The sequence below is a fragment of the Dipteris shenzhenensis genome, chromosome 24 (genome assembly GCF_047967505.1).
Source record: "Dipteris shenzhenensis isolate YYH24624 ecotype China chromosome 24, Dip_SZ_1.0, whole genome shotgun sequence".
In the NCBI taxonomy this organism is placed as follows: Eukaryota; Viridiplantae; Streptophyta; class Polypodiopsida; order Gleicheniales; family Dipteridaceae; genus Dipteris; species Dipteris shenzhenensis.
Window position 1 is genome coordinate 18,977,825 of NC_141619.1, and position 17,896 is coordinate 18,995,720.

The 17,896-nt window shown below is 43.5% G+C and overlaps 1 protein-coding gene across 1 annotated transcript; it reads right to left on the minus strand.

The window, feature by feature from the left end:
• Positions 1 to 7,393: 7,393 nt before the first annotated feature.
• Positions 7,394 to 13,738, minus strand: LOC147886322 (pentatricopeptide repeat-containing protein At1g03540-like). The gene is made up of 3 exons (XM_087395218.1): positions 12,925 to 13,738; positions 11,169 to 12,828; positions 7,394 to 7,631 (listed from the first exon to the last, which is right to left on the minus strand). Exons 1-3 carry the CDS (start codon positions 13,736 to 13,738, stop codon positions 7,394 to 7,396), a joined length of 2,712 nt encoding a protein of 903 aa, XP_087251344.1.
• Positions 13,739 to 17,896: the final 4,158 nt, after the last annotated feature.

Below are 17,896 nucleotides of genomic sequence, written 5' to 3' on the forward strand. Positions count from 1 at the left end.
ATATATTGTTCAACAGATGAAAGTTTGCCAATTAAGGAAGCTCTTACTAAGATGAAGCATTACATACAACACAAGAAGAAATCTGATGTGTGGTCATTGTACAGAAGCAAGACTATAGAGGAAAAGGAGGGTATGTATTTTTTTGTAAAGATGCACATTTACAATCTTCTGTGTACAGCACCTCAAACGCATTTCTGATCTGACTTTATTTCTTTGTAGACAATCTAACTGGAGACATCAAAGATGATCAGCACTTGGATGAAGATTATCTACTGAACTTGGATAAAGAAAATCTGCAATAATCGGACAGGATTATAGAGGAAGCAATAGCAAGATTAGACATGCAGGACTTGCCGAGAAACCACAACAAGGACGAAGACATAGGTGGCAGTGGGGAGTTGATTGGAAAGAATAGCAAGGGTGAACACACGGGTAGTGGTGAAAAGCTCGACACAAATAGCAGTGAGAGGGTCATTGAGGTAGCTGAGATTATATCAGAGCTAAAGCCTAAACTACCCAATAACTCTAATGGAGAGAAAATGGAGGATGACACAGTACTAGGTAGCCTTCTCGCTGCGGGGACAAAGAAGAGGAAATTTAGTCAAATAGTTACTAAGTCGTATTTGATTGATCCTAGCAAATGCCCAACCCCAAATGTTAGGACCAGATCGTCTATGAAATGACATTGTATGAGAGCTAGTCTCACAAGTTTTAAATGAAACTCTTTTTGCTTTTTGCAATTTATCTTTCTTGTTTTTTTAATGAAATTCTTTTTGCAATTTATCTTCTCGTAAGTTGATATGAAATTCTTTTTGCAATTCATCAACTCAACTATGATGTATTTGTATATGTGTTATTGTTGCTTCTAGGTGACTCCCGAGATGTTCTGTCTCAAAAAAAGTTGTCAATCTTTGATTTGAATGGAATATTCTTAAAGAGGTGGTGGTGGATTGCTCCTGAAATGGCCCAAGGTGATGATGTTCATAAATTAGGCAACCATGTTGCCTCTTTGCGGCAACAGTTGATCAATTTCATGAAATCTTTGTGGGAGCATTTTGAGGTCGCTACATGGAGTAGTATGACAAGGAGAAATGTCAGTCCCATAGTGTCTTTGATAGAAAGCAAATTGGGATATGATGAGTTTAGGGAGTTCAAGTTCCTGTTCAACTTTGCACAGGGAGAGTGTTGTACAAGGGAAGACCCACCCAACATGACTAGATGAGATGTGTCTGCTTAAGCCATTTAGTGCATTGGCTGTGCATGACATTGACTATGATCCCATGAACACACTCCTGGTTGACGACACTCCTTTGAAAGCAACATTAAATCCACCCGGTTCTTGCATAACTCCTTTCGCCTATGACGGAGATCCTAATGATGATGATCTATCAAATCGGTTTCTCCCATACTTATTGCATTTAGCAAATGCCAGAGAAAGTGTTCCTGCCTTTATAACGAGACACCCTTATGAAGGCCATGTGATTGAGCGCATTGCAGCTGCCCGTGGTGAGCATCCAGCCAAATTATTCGTTGAAGTCTTTTCTGCAGATTATGCTAACATGGGGTGTGTTGATTCTATTGTTTCACTGTTAATTAAAGATCCAAAGCCCATGGACTAGTTTATCATCCAACAAATAATAGCAGACCTTCCACATGAGATGTGCCAATAGCTTGTTGTGAGGCTAAGTGGCTTGCGAGGCATGCTACTATGCAGCCCTCGACTGTTTGTATTGGCCAAGCACCTTGATAATACAAGTATTGCATTTTACTCTTATATTGTATACTATACTTGTGTTGCTTCTCTTCCGATTGTATTCATATGGGTTTCTCCCATACAACACAAACCCCATTAGTTTGCGATGTGATTCTGCAACCAAGTACCCATAAAGGAACACGAGCTAATTGTCGAGGAGTGGGCATCTTCCACCAAGACACTATGCATGCACCAAGGCACTAGGCATCTAATGAGGTGAGAGAAATGGGAGCAGAACCAAGAATCAACATGACAACCAATGCTTCTTGAAAATATTTCCCCCTTCTATCTCAGTTCTCTTGTAATACTCTGTTCGATTCCCCCGAGTGCCTAGGTAAAAGGTTTCTTTTTGAATTTTTGCATGCCTCCAATCACAAATATTGATAGGCAACATCTTTAGCATGATGTAGAAAATAAGGGGGCAGTGTCCAATGTATTACCTTGCAACAAAGTAAAATGGGCGAGCGGCCTTGAACTGAGATGCTGCCCCATTTGACCAAACCCATTGTCTTTTAAACTTCAAGCCTTTAGACACCAACCATTGATGGTGGAGCATAAAGCAATGCTGCACAAATAGTGTGTCATTTGAACCTCATTCTGCACTTTGAATGTATAGTTCTCTACAAAGTCAATAACTGAAAGCACCACATCATCAGAAAAATCTGTGGTGCACTCTTTGAATTGAGAGTGTTGCCAGTAACTACGGAAGTTGTGAGTGATAAACACATTTAAGTGTTGCAAGTATTTAGGGATGATGATGGATGGAGGAGTTCCCTTGTATAAGAATTTTATTATTTTCTTTCGATCACCTTTCTCCACATCCTCGATGACAGATTCATACGCATTCCATCTTATCAATGCACCATTTGCATCATCCAACTCACATGGGCAAAACAACGGTTGTGGGCACTTGTTACATTTGCCCAATAAGCATTCAAGCTTGTGCCATTCAACATCCTCTTCCTTTGGACATACTGTCGAACGCCACATTTTAGACACAGAAGAACAACTGCTGGTGTGAGCAACACACATGTCCTCCCCTTGGGACCTACAAACATTGCATAAGCAATCATACATATCTCCATGCAACAATGTGCTATTCTGCCACATGGAATTTACTGCTAGTCGGAACAAGTCTATTCTTATATGGTAACTACAACAACAAGTATTCCTTTCCTTCATTTTTTTAATGAAATAGGGCTTCAGATTCTGAAAAGAACGAAAACCAATATCTATGGAAGGATGCTTCTCCTTGAAATTAAGAAATAATTTTGCCTGCAAAATCAATCATCAACAATTAGTATTATTTAAACCTAGACAACAAACAAAAAAACTATAAGTTATTTAAAACATGGAGTGCCATAAGTTCTATCACTCAATTACTAAGTCTTAACTGCTACTAGTAGTAACAAATATCAGTAAGAACTAGATAGTACTAAATGCTAAATAGTACTAAGTGCTAAGTATTATTGTAAATTCTTGATAGTACTAAATAGTAAATGCTAGATAGTACTAAATATATTTACATAGTACTAAGTGCTAAATATTTTACTAAATGCTAGATAGTACTAAGTGTGAATATTGTTAACTGCCAGTTTAGTACTATTAGTAAGTGCTAATATTACTAAGTGCTAGATAGTACTATTAGTAAGTGCTAATATTACTAAGTGCTATATAGTACTAAGTACTAATATTAGTAAGTGGTAATATTACTAAGTACTAGATAGTACTATTAGTACTAAACATTAAGTGGTAATATTAGTAAGTGCTAATATTACCAGTGCTGGATAGTACTAAATAGGAAGTGTTAATATTAGTAAGTGCTGGATAGCAAGTGCTAATATTACTAAATAGTAAATGCTTGATTTGTAGTACTATTAGTACTAAATAGCAAGTGCTAGATGGTAAGTGTGATATTACTAGGTGCTATATAGTACTATTAGTATTGAATAGTAAGTGCTAATGTTACACGTGCTAGATAGTATTAAAGAGTACTTACTAAGTGCTAATATTACTAAGCGCTAAGAATTATCGAGTCCTAAATAGTACTCAGTAAATAGTACTTACTCAGTGCTAAATATTACTAAGTGCTACATAGTACTAAATAGTACTAAAATACTGCAAAATAATACTAAATAGAACTAATAGTAGTAATAGCAAAGTTAAGGCAAGGAAGAGAAAAATATCTAAACAGTACTATATAGTACTACTAGCAGGGTTAGTGCAAGGGATAGTACTAGATAGTACTAAATAGAACTAGTAGCAGGGTTAGTGCAAGGAGAGAATGATTACGCTTGAAGTCCTTCTCTAATACAAATAATTTCAAACATCACACACTACTAATTAATACTAAATAGTACTATTTAGTCATAACGAGTATTCTATTTTGTCATAATAATTGACTTGAAAGAACGAACAATACTATTTTATCCTATCTTTATTCTTAGGACTGATTTTTAAAATATGATCTATACTATAAACGTATTAAGTCCCGGGTTCAGTATTTGGTACTGTGATTCTATGATTTAGTGCTAAATTCGCTTCATATAGAGTTTGTTACAATGTTAAATGTTAGCTTTAATATCTGAACAATACTAATATTATCCCTAACAGTACTAAATAGTTGTACAGAGTACCAAATAATAGTGTGTAACTTGGGCTTCGTTGGGAAGAAGGAAGATGCACCTCTGTGAGCTCCAAGAAATGGGTGGGATGTATTGCATACTTTTTTTAGCCAAGCCTATGCCTGGAAACATCCTTCTTGTTTGAGGAAACCCTGGTATTGTCTTTACAACACATTGAACAACCTCACAACTTAAGGAATCCTAGCTACGCTTTAATCTGTCCATTTGAAAGAAGCTTGTTTTATGTCCACCCGATGTTTCTTCAAACTCCGTGCTTAAATTCCAAGGGCTTTAGCTACTTTACTATCACTATATTTTTTAAATGTTGAAGTGTTAGCAATCATGTGGAGAGCTGGTCTCTTTACTACTAACTTATCAGCACTTTCTACTCTTTTCACAAGACTCAATGACTTCTTTAGATTATCCACTATTGCCATTGATATGGACTAGCTTTGAAAATTTGTCTCATCGACAACCTCTTATATATCTAGATGTTTTATAACCTTAGACAAAGTGTCAACCTTCGTTCTCAAGTCCAAGTTCTTTGTGGTATGCTTGAAATATCGCACAACTGTTACTGTCAACAAGTGTCTCATGTTCCTTTCGAAGCAATGCTGTGGTAGTGCATTGAGCGAGTTTCATTCTATAGCACTTCTAGTGCAGAGTTCTCCATCCTGCGCACAACCATATTTCAACGGTAAATAATAAATTAATGAATGACATAAGAAGACAATACATCAAAACATGCATGCTTAATCTTACTGTACAAGAAAGTCATCCTGAGAGAGAGAGAGAGAGAGAGAGAGAGAGAGAGAGAGAGAGAGAGAGCTGTAGAATCACTCAAACATAATTGGTTTTTATGCCAGAGAGAACATATGGTCCAAAGTGCAAGGGCTTCAATGAAGAGCCAGTTTACACAGAGAATAGAGAGAGCCGGGGAGAGAGAGAGCAATGGACCTCTAGTGAAGATGAGCCAAGATAATTTCAAGGATAGAAGACTCCACGAGAGAGAAGAGAGTCGACTATCAATGGTTTCAAACATGTGCGAGTGATTCCACGAGAGAGAAGAGAGTCAATTGAGAGTCGATTGCAGATCGTGGATTCCTCGATGTGCAAGGAAATCATCCTCGATTGAGAGTGGATTGCAGATTGCAGATCGTGGACTCCTCGATATGTGAAAGTATAATCCAACTACATGAACCAAAGAGTCAAACAACTCTCTCATGTTTGGGAGAGGGTGCCTGTTTTTTAATTCAAGGCTCTATAGTCAACACAAAGCCTTAAATCTCCATCTTTCTTTTTCACAAAAAGGACCGGAGCACCATAAGGGCTTTTGGAATGAATCCAGCCTCCAATAGCTCCTGAAGTTGCTTCTTCAGCTCCACGTTTTCTCCATGGGACAATCTGTAGGGCGCTTTTGCAAGAGGGTCAGTCCTAGGGTACACCTCAATCCTATGGTCAATATCCCTTTTAGGAGGAAGATCCCTAAGTAGCTCATCGGGCATAATATCTGTAAATTCCTTGAGTAGAGCCTTCAACTCCTTTGGTACATGATGCTTGGACTCGGGCTCTTCTTCATGATCTTCAGTTTGCCTTGGCAAGAAACAACTGCCCTCCCTTGCGAGCTGCTTTCTTTAGTTGAATGGATGATAGAGTTTGGACAAGAGACTTCTCTTTTTCCCTCAAAGCTTTAATGGTTTCCAAACCATCTTCCTTGCATAAAATGAGCTGATCACAGTTCAGGGGAAGACCAATGCACTAGCTACTCTTAGCCATGTTCGGCCCAACACTATATCAAAGTCATCCATAAGTATGACTGAGAACTCGCATTTCAACGTGTTGCTGCCCACTTGAACTGTTACATGGTTAGCAACCCGTGCCATTGATTGGCCAGGGGCATTCACGGTCTTCACCACTTCTCCTCGACTGACCTTGGCCTTCAACCTGATCTCTTTAGCTTTGGAGGGGGTCACAAAGTTGTGGCTATCCCCGGTGTCTATCATGGCCCGTGTGACATGGCCATTGATGACGACCGAGATGAACATCAGACCGCGGGCTACCTTAGCCTCACTCATAGCCACTAACTGCTGCAAGGGTTTCATAGTCTGTGTCAGCCCTTCCTCTGGAACTTCTTGAATGGGCTGCAAGCTTTGTCTCATCGGGCAGTCTCGGGCAAAATGAGCTCCATTACAAACATAGCAGCCACTCCCTTTTGGTACTGAGCTAGTGCTAGTCCTTGACCCCATACTACTCTTGGATGGGGCTGAAGATACTTTAGCTTTCCCTTTGTTGGCTGTAGCAGTCAGTTTTTGAGGGGTCTCCACAGTAGCACCCATCATGGGCCTAAAGCGCTTTTTACTCTTCCATGGGCACCTTCCCTACTTCTTGCCTTTGAAAGTCCTTCCTTCAGGAGCTAAAGACTTTCCAACCGGTCTACTGTGTGGAACTCCACTCTTGGAGGTATGCTGGTGCTCCTACCAGTCAGTTAAATGGTCGGCCACCTCATAGGCCTCTGCCACGATCTTCACTTGCTGCCTCATCAACTCGTCATGAGCCCATGGCTTTAGGCGACTAATAAAGTAGTAAAGCCAGTCTGCTTCACTCATCTCGTTAATCTGCAACATGAGAGAGGAGCGTGCCTTCATGAAGTCCCTGAGAGTACCTGTGTGATGCAAGCTGCTGAGGGCATCACGGGCCTTCCACTCTATGTGGGCAGGGAGGAATTGCATCCGAAGCTTTTGCTGCGATTCATCCCCGGTGTTGATGGTGAAGGTGTTCCTTTGTAGGCGCTTATCTTCTTTGAAGTTGCACCACCATTGCGTTGCATCATCAGAGAGATACGTAGAGGCATGGAGTACCTGCTCGTGTGGTTCCCCAATCTTGGCAAGAGCCAAATATTGGGTCATATTGTAAATGAAATTCTCCAAGACTTTCATCTCCCAGGCTCCCTTATGCACCTCGGGCTCCTTTGTCTTTACTCTGATCTTGCTGGCTGCTCCATCATCCTTCTTCTCATTCAGAGTGGCAATATGAATTCGGGCGTCAACAAGGTGTTGTTAGAGGAGATCGCAGTCTGCGCGCAGGCTGTCCATAACAGCTCCAAAATGAGTAGACGACCTCCGTGTTCCTGAAACTGGCTCGTGCGACTGGCATGACCTTCTGCACCTACATCTTCGGCTCGGGGTTCGCCATCTACTGCCATGGACTCTCCATCTACTTGCGAAGCTTCCATGATGATTATGCTCTGATACCACCTGTCATGGGGCCAGAGTTACACCTTTTTTTTTTTTAAAAACCTATGCTCTGAGCCTAGCAAGCTGCTCAACCAAGGCCGGCTTCACCTTCACGAGGAGGCCCCCGAAAATGCCAAAGGGGGGGGATGATCCTTCACCGTTAAATTGTGCATGCACAGTCTCTCTGGGCCGTTGATCCGCTGATAAAAATAGAGCCGTTGATCTCTCGCTTTGATCTCCGCCGTCCGATATGTGGGGTCTTTAAAAGACTAACCACCACGGAACCAAGCCTTGGATCCCTTGGCCTAGGATGACCCGCACCTCGGGTTACGCCCGCGACACAGGGCAAAAGATTGGCGCACTGCTCGTCAACCGGCGGTTCTCCCATGTGTCACTCATGAGTCCGCAACTCCCGTCCTCCCAAAACCCACAAGCCAGGTCTGCAAGCCAACACTAGAACCCGAAGTCCCCCAATCTACACACAAAGGATCTACGCATGGGGTAGAGAGTGTATATTGACCTATATTGTGCACCGGTTCAATATGACCGTGGTCAAAAGGTCCGCTCACCAAGTGTGACCCGAGTCAAGGCAAGGCCTTGGAGAAATATTCTTTTCAAAGATCCCGATTCGTGCGGGACATAGTTGGCTAGGTCTCGAACACGTAATGCGGCCGTGGTCACTTAGGGCCTTAGCACATGGATGGGGCTAGCATGGGTTTAGGATGGGAATATTTTTATCATCATTACTCCCATCCTACACCAAGTGGTCTAGGATGGATTTAGAATGGGAGTAGCCACTTTTTTTCCCATCCTGGACCATGGCCTCTAGACCCTGGCAGCGAGAATGGGTTCCCTTTTTTTAGGGATTCAAAAACATGGAAGGATGACATGTGTCCTTGTCCCCACAAGGTCCCCACCTCTTAAACACATGAAATGATGCCATGTGTCCTCTTCCTCCTAAACCCATACCTAGTTCTTTTTTTATCAGCACATGGTGGAATGGGAATAGGATAGAAATATGCATGGGACCACTTGGGACCACCTTTTCCCATTCCCATCCTATTTCTTCCCATGTGCTAGCCCCCTTAGTTTGCATAACCAAGAGAGCGCTCCTTCCTGGTTGACTCCCTTGGCCGTCCACACGCTCATGACTTAAACCACCCGTGCTCACGACACCCGATGGACTCTCTGCTTCAGCCCCGACGAACTGGAACTTCCGGTGCCGGACAGAACCTCTACACCGACGGACCAGTGGATTTTTGGCCCTGGCTCCTATGTGATTACTGGACGATCCCCCGCAGCAAGGGTGAGTGCGTGCACACTCCCTTCTCTAAACATTACGACTATCTAGGCACCCGAAGCACATAGCAACACACCCGCCTCGCCATTCCATCACTCACACCACCCACGTTCCAATCACACTTAAGACACCGAATGCACAAACAACACACAAACGTGCTCACTCGTCCACACGCACACGCCATACATTGGGAAGGAGTTCATAGCATTAGGGCAGCTCAAAACGCTTGCAAGATACAGAACCGTAGTGGGTCCACCCACACACTCTACTCTCCTCCGATGGGAGCGTGACCATCGACGCCTATGTGAATCGAATGCTCTGCCCTCGGACCTGCTTGTCCATTTGCTCCACCATCCTGGTCGCATCGCGCTGGATACGAAGGCCAAAGACTCCTACGTGAGCTCGGCCGTTGTGCTCCGCCTTTTGGTCGCTCACCGACTACTCGGGTGCAGGGGTGTAAGCTTGGCTTATATGATGACAATGGCCAAGGACCGTTGGATCTAGTCTTCGCGTCACCCGATGTCCTCCTAGCATCTTCCTTGGATTGGCCGTGAGGGTCTTTTAGTGCCGTGGCAAGCCACCATGTGTCACTCGTTGAGTGGCAACTTGGAGCAACGTGCTCCACTAGGCTTCGTCGTATAGTCGACGTGTGTCGTTCACGACTCCTCGTTCCCCTCGTGTCCCATCTAGGTCTGTTTGCATGATGTACTTGGACAGATCTGCCTCATGGCTCGAACTGGAGTTGTCGTTCGGAGCTCGCCCGTGAATCTCGATACTCATTGCATTTGCCTCGCTCTGCAGTCTTGTAGGGAGCCACCACTTGTACACCTCGTGGGGCGCACGTGCCCCACGCCTTGCCACACCTTTGCATGTGCTTCAACGAGGGCCCAATGTGCCCTCTTGTAATGATGACGGTAGCCGTGCATCCGCTACCGATTTGTCAACTCCACCGATTGGCTCGCCCATCGAGATCATCGATTGGCCATTGTCTTTAGGGCAAGGCCCCTATGTCATTTCACCGCACCAAAATGTCGAGCTCCTATTCGCTGGCGGGTTTGAATCCTGGCCTTAGGATTTAGAGAGGAATGCAAGGGCCTAGGTGCCCTGTGGATTCTCCTTGTCAACAGGACTCCCTGTCAAAGAGGGGGGGGGGGGCGATGATTTGTGTGAATGCTTTGCCCCTCGATCATCATCACGTGGCTGCTCATCTAGCTGATTTGTAACGGATCATAGAGCCAAGCCAAGCGGTCACTACAATGCAGAGGAGAGGGTCTTTAAACCCAAGACATTTTAGGATCCCACCATGAGACCCAGCGGAGCGGCTTTCTAACCCGTCATAAACAGCTCATGCTACTCGTATAAATAATTGCCACTGTAAATATGACTATATAGTAGAACCTAGATCTTTTGAGATTCATAAATTTTCTTTTAACTTTAAATACTTTGGTTATGCCTTTTTTCCCGTACCATGCATATGCATAAAGAGCGAATTTTTTTCTAAACAAAAGATCCCATACTACTTTATTTGATCTGAAACATCTACAATTAAAAAACTAGGTCAATAACTAAATTCTCTCTCTCTCTCTCTCTCTCCCCTCTCTCCCCCCCCCCCCAGATGCTGATGCTAGCAAAAAAGTCAATAGAGAGGGCCATTATGTGGAAGTAAAAAAGCACAAAACTAGAGCACACAATAATACAATCTTGTGCATTGGGGACCGAGAAATGGCTACTATCATGATGATGATGAGCAAGACATGGGTGACATAATCATATGCTTTAAGAAGAAAGTACCACGAGTTGAATAGGATGAAAATTATATATGGGTTTCAAACTTTGATGCCCGCCCTTTTCATGATAGCAAAATAATTAGGTCATAATAATATCCTTAGGAGAGGGAATTACTTTGAACCATTTGCCACATGGCAACACGTGTCAGCCCCTCATAGATCACATTACCAATTCTTTTACTCCACATGGACATACTCCATTCTCATTTAGATGGGAATATTTACAATTAATATTCGTTGAATCACCTTAGTCATCGGGGCAACCACCAAGGTCTTAAGAAGATAGTAAAGCACGTCTTCTTTCTCTTCCCTGCCTCACCCTTGCATGCACTCAGCCTCTGCAACGTAGCATCTATATCCCCTTACTGAGGATGTAAAGCATCTCTCACAGGCCACATCATTTACGTTGATACAACTGCCACCTGACACTTTCTTCACACCAATATCAATCAATGGCTTTCTTGCCTTTACCAGATCATCTGTTTGCATGAAGCATTGCTTGGCTCTAACTCAAAAAGAAATCTTGTAGCACGTGCAGACCGCTCCACATCACCATACATAGTACATGATGAAAGCAAGCTCCGCCATGCTGAACTAACGTGTTCAAATGGCATGCTGAAGATCAAGTCCTCTGCCTCTTCCAAAAGCCCTCGTCGCCCAAGAAGGTCAATCATGCAGATGTAATGCTCCACCGAGGGGGTTATGCCATAGTCCCTAGTCATAGAGGCAAAGTATTGCCTCCCATCCGCAACCAGACCTGCATGACTACATGCAGTGAGAACACAGACAAAGGTGATCTTGTTTGGCTTGATACCTTCAGCCTGCATTTCAAACAGTTGTAAGGCCTCCTTGCCGTGCCCATTCTGGCCACATGCTGCGATCATGGAACTCCAAGAGACCACATTCCACGATGGCATCCCTCCAAACACAACTTTTGAATCATCGAGACTCCCACATTTACCATACATATTGATGAGGGCTGTCCCCACAACAGCATCCTGATCCCATCCATTGCTCACAATAGCTGTGTGGATCTCTCGACCCTCTTCTAGGGCTGCCAAACTGGCACACACATCCAAAACACAAATGAAATTAATCTTGTTTGGGCTAATGCCTATAGCCTGCATTTGACCAAACAGTTTTAGAGCCTCCTGGGCATGCCCATTCTGGGAAAATGCTGCAATCATGGCATTCAAGGATACCACATCTGGCAGTAGTATTTCCACAAACACAGCAATTGAATCATCCAGACTCCTGCATTTTCCATACATATTGACAAGGGCATTTCCCACAACAACATCCCACTCCCATCCGTTGCCAACAATAGTGGTATGAATCTCTTGACCCTGTTCTAGGCTTACCACACTGGCACAGGCATCCAAAATGCATATGCAGGTAATCCTGTTTGGCTTGATGCCTTCAGCCTGCATTTGAATCAACATTTGAAGGGCCTCCTTGCCATGCCGATTCTGGGCATATGCTGCAATCAAGGCATTAAAGCAAACCACATTGTGCAGTGGCATATCTGCAAACACATCCCTTGAATCATCCAGGCTCCCGCACTTGCCATACATGTCGATGAGGGCTGTCCCCACAACAACATCCAACTCCCATCCACTGCTAACAACAATAGCGTGGATATCTTGACCCTCTTCTAGGGCTACTGCTCGGGCATGCACGTTCAAAATGGAGATGAATGTGATTTTGTCTGGCTTGATGCCTTCAGACTGCATTTGAACTAACAATTGTAGGGCCTCCTTAATGTGCCCATTCTGGGCACATGCTGTGATCACGGCATTCCAAGAGACCACAGTCCGCAAGGGCATCTCGGCAAACACAACCTTCAAATCATCCAAGCTCCCACACTTGCTATACATACCAATGAGGGAGTTTCCCAAAGTGACATCCAGATCCCATCCGTTGCCAACAATAATAGCATGGATCTCTTGACCCTCTCCTAGGGCTACCATGTACTCACATGTCTCCAAAACACAGATGAAAGTGATCTTGTTTGCCTTGATGCCTTTGGCCTGCATTCGTCCAAACACTTGTAAGGCCTCCTTGCTATGCCCATTCTGGGTGCATGCTGTGATCATGGCGCTCCACGAGACCACGTCCTGCAGTGGCATCTCTGCAAACACAGCCCTTGAATCATCTAGGCTCCCACACTTGCCATACATATTGACAAGGGCGGTCTCCACAACAACATCCAACCCCCATCCACTACCAGTACTAGTAGTGTGGATCTCTCGACCCTCTTCTAGGTCTGCAACACTGGCACACGCATCTAAAATAGAGATTAGGGTGATTTTGTTTGGCTCAAAGCCTGCAGCCTGCATTCGACCAAACAGCTGTAGAGCCTCCTTACCATGCCCGTTCTGGACACATGCATTGATCATTATATTCCAAGAATACAAGTTCTGATGGACTATGCTGTCAAACACAGCACGTGCATACTGGAGGTTCCCGCACTTACTATACATTTGAACGACAAGGTTACTCAGAAAAACGTTGGCTGCATATCCACGCCTGAGCATGTGTTCATGCACACGTTCACCCTCAGGCAGGGCCATGGAAGAGGTACAACGCCTCAACAGCAAGGCATAGGTAGCAGCATCTGTCTCTGGACCAAGCTTACTGAGGATCTCCTCACTCAAGCTATCGTCTTCATTCCTAGCAAATTTTAAACTCTTATGGTGCTTAATCAACGTATCGCTGGCACCAGCCCTAAGGATCTCAACATTCAAGCTTTCAGGAGACCAGTCTTCATTCCTCGCAAGGCCATTTTGATGATGCCCATCAAACGTATGAGTATGGCAGGTCCCACGAGTTTCTATGTCTGCGAAATTGGACTTGCACACACCGTGTAGCTCAGAGTCCCTCCACCAGACAGGCAACGATCCAAGGACATTGCCCTTATGCTTATCGATGCGCAAAAAGCTTGGCCCAAACCAGCCATTGGAACTTGTAAGCGTGCAGAATGCTACCCTATGGGCTTGCCTTCTTTCCAAGGACAAGGGCAGGCTGGTAAGCTGAGACATGCAAGGTGCCTATGACTAGAAGGGATGAAATTCAAGTTTGAATGCTGTTGTCTTTACTTCAACTTTCTATTCAGCTCAAATTTCGAAGGGCTCATCTGCTCAAATTTATTCACCAAACAGTTTGGGGTCTTGGTTTTGTTCTCCCACGAATTCTCTCTCGCACTTGTTGATGCATACTGATTCGCTTAATGAAACAGTTGCTGATTTGGCGTCTTGGTCTTGTTCTCCCACGAATTCTCTGTCGCACTTGTTGATACACACTGATTCTCTTAATGAAACCCACTTAATCTGGATGCCTGCCATCGACAAGATCCCTGGTACCTGTCAGCGTAAGCCACGAGTAAAGGGCAAGGAGAAAAGGACAGGCCTGGAAAAAAAAACACCCATTTGAATACGCAAATAGGAACCCCAGCGTAAAAAATCAATTAATTAGTTACGGGTGTGTGTTGGGGAGGGGGCATAAGGAATAATTAAACTTAAGGGAGGGAGTATTAATTAAGGGTAAAGGTAGGGGAGGGGGAGAATAGTTTACGTGAGAGGGGAAGGGGGGAGTATTGAAGAGAGAGGGGGGACAACATGAAGGGCATTAAAGAGGGGAGAGGGATGACATGATATTACTTTAGAGCTTAGTGGTAGGGCTCACACGTGAGAAGAAAAAAGGTTTTGAGTTAGACCCCTTTCTTGAAAATTTGGAAAAGCTCCCTTGATCATATTAATCAAAGCAAAAATAAATTAAGCTTTAGATAAACATACCTTAATTAAGCCTCTAATGGATCAAAACAAACTAATTAATTGGTAGGGAGCATAGATGCGAATAGGAAGTTTGGGAAAGCTCCCTTGAACATACTATATGTCTTAAATTAAGGCATAAAGAAACATTGACATTGGCTTTTCTTGGATTTAGAGGGGTGTTCCTATCAGGTATTTGGGATGCTAGGTAGGATTGGGCATCTCTCCAGCACAGCCGTTTGCCCCAGTATTAGAAAGTATAAGGAAAAAGCTCCTTTTTTAGAGCTCAGCCAAACTCGACCTTGCCTCTAGAGTTGTGGTAGTGAGCCAGGTTCTCTTGGCCACCGCCTAGTTTGTGTGTTCTTGCTGGTGCCGGTCTAGGAATTGCATCACTCACCTCAATAGACCAGTCAGGAATTTTCTATGGAGTGGACTTGATGGCACGATAGATGTTGCAACGAGGATGGCCTGGGAGACCATTATTCTTCCTACATGGGAAGGGGGACTTAATATCATTGACTTGGACTTGCAGTGCAGGGCATTGCTTTGTAAGGTGGTGGTGAGGGCACTCATGCCTGGGCAGGAACCTTGGAAGGATTTCTTTTTTGGACGCATTTAGGCTTGCGCACCTACCTTAGGAGATGATTTCAACAAGGAGGGACTTGCAGTATCCTTAGGACCCAAGGGAGCCGGTCATAAGGGGATTGCTTCAATTGTGGGAGCCCGCTTCTACTTTTATTCTTTGTGCCAAAGGGGCACCACACATGTACGGCCTCTTCTTGTCAAAGTCATTATCCTCTCTGGCTAGTCGATTTAGCAATTAATGATATAACACCATGCCCTGCCTAATATAACTTGTTCCTAAGTAGTTTCAATGAGCGAGCACTGGGGGCCGGGCATGATAAAATACTTAGATTCGACTACATGAAAAGTTACATATTTTTAAATAGTAACCTATCACTTTCTCCTTGGATGGCTTCAGAGGTTTCCTCAGTACGACTTATGATTTATACATAGCAGGAGCATTGAGTTCGACCCCTTTCTTGAAAGTTTGGGAAAGCCCCCTTAAACATAGTGTATGTCTTAAATTAAGACATAAAGAAACATAAGCTAATCAAAGCAAAAATAAATTAAGCCTTAGATAAACATAGCTTAATTAAGCCTCCAATGGATCAAAACAAACTAATTAATTGGTAGGAAGCATAGATGTGAATAGGGAATAGGACCCCTGGGAGGGAGCATAAAGGATAATTAAACTTAAGGGGGGGAGTATTAATTAAGGGTAAAGGGGGGAGGAGGGGGAATAGGGAATAGGACCCAGCGTGAAAAATCAGTTAATTAGTTAGGGGTGTGTGTTGGGAGGGGGCATAAAGGATAATTAAACTTCAGGGGGGAGTATTAATTAAGGGTTAGGGGGGGGGGGGAGCATTAAAGAGGGGGGAGGGAGAGAAGCTTACGTGAGAGGGGAAAGGGGAAGTATTAAGGGCATTAAAGAAGCTTACGTGAGAGGGGAAAGGGAGAGGGAGAGAAGCTTACATGAGAGAGGGGGGGACCACATGAAGGGCATTAAAGAGGGGAGAGGGATGAGGGACCATTATATAATATTACTATAAGTAAAGGTTACGTGATATTACTTTAGAGCTTAGTAGTTGGGCTCACATGTGAGAAGAGGAAGGTATTGAGTTCGACCCTTTTCTTGAAAGTTTAGGAAACCCCCCTTGAACATAGTTTATGCAATAAATTAAGGCATAGAGAAAAATAAACTAATCAAAGCAAAAATAAATTAAGCCTTTGATAAACATAGCTTAATTAATCCTCTAATGGATCAAAACTATCTAATTAATTGGTAAGGAGCCCCCTTGAATACACTACTAGAGACCATTTATTCATCGCAAGGCAAAAAAAACACCCATTTGAATACGCTACTAGAGACGCAATGCGCACATAATCACCTAAGGATAGATATAGGTGGCTTTCATTTGTCCTTTGCACACAAGCCTTCATGGAGGGTCCAACGCCTTCCCGATGAGCATAGAGACATCTCTGGCACCACGGCATCTTAGATTCTTTGCATGGCATCACATGGCCATGCAAAGTGGAGTTAATGCACCAGGCCCGGCCCCACTATCTTCATGGCATCCCCCTGTTCCTACATTTTGAATCGGGCCAGTTCCGGGAGTGAGTAGAGGTCCGTCATTCTCCGTCAAGCAGAGTTCCGAGAGCAACAAGCAGCAGCATAGCTTCGTCATTCTCCATCAACGAGCAGGAGCAGAGTTCCATCAATTCTAGAGCATGTAGCATATAGCAGAGCTCCTAGAGAAAAACGATCGAGCCGTGCAGACAAACAGAGTCGAAACAAACTATAGGTTAGCAAACTACATAGATTCCTTGCTTTTTCCGTAATTCCCTGCTTTTTTTCCCTACTTTTTTCGTAGGAAAAGCTCTGCGAAGTGTTTGCCCACATAGTGGAGAGGCAATTCAAGCTCTTCCGTGGTCTGTCATGTTACAAATCTGGTAGCTCAGCTACAACTACTAGGCATTCTGGATCCACTTGTTTTCTTTCCATGTTAGTTTCGAGAAACTTCAAATGTTAAGCCCATATTGGATAGTCAAAATGCAAATGATTTTCTCTATAAAAAAAACACTTGATCTTGGATGGGTCTGCTTTCTCCTTACCATTTTTACCTTTTTCCTTCTACTTGAGATGTAGTGGCTTATCATTTGGTGATCATCAATCCGTTACTTGGTTCACTGCTGCTGACACTAGGCGTTTTTTACCATTGAACCAAACAATCTAATTCATCATGCCCAAACTTGATACAGGTATTGTAATATGGTTAGTTTTGCATTCCTCTTCCATGTGTCCACCCCTAGAACACTTGTTACACCATTTCTCATTGTTGCCTCTCTCATATGCCCAATTCTTTTAAGTCCTTCTTTGTCTCCTCAGTGTCACTATCAGCATCTCTCTTCTTTGACTTGTTCTTCAAGCCTTCGCTCTTCTCCATAGCAATAGCTCGGTCTAGCAATTCTTCATAATTCCTAGTTGGATTGACTGTGTATTTGTCAAGGTTTGGAGAGTGCTTCAAGGAGGGATTAGTGTCATGTGAGGGCTTAGTATGGGAGCAACCCCCTTGCTCAGAGGTGGGAGTAGTGTCATGCAAGGCCTCAATGTGGAAGGAACCCCTTGCACAAAGTCCATGGAAGATGAGGACGAGAGAGAAAGATATATATATATAGAGAGAGAGAGAGAGAGAGAGAGAGAGAGACAGAGAGAGAGAGAGAGAGACATGGATTCCTATGGATTGTGATGCTATTTTGATTTCTATCCTTTGATTTGAAGTTATTTTGTAGTTCTTTGGATTTAATCTTTGTAAAACTATCCTCTTTAGTATAATTTTTGCATTTAGTTAGCTAGAAAACTTTTTC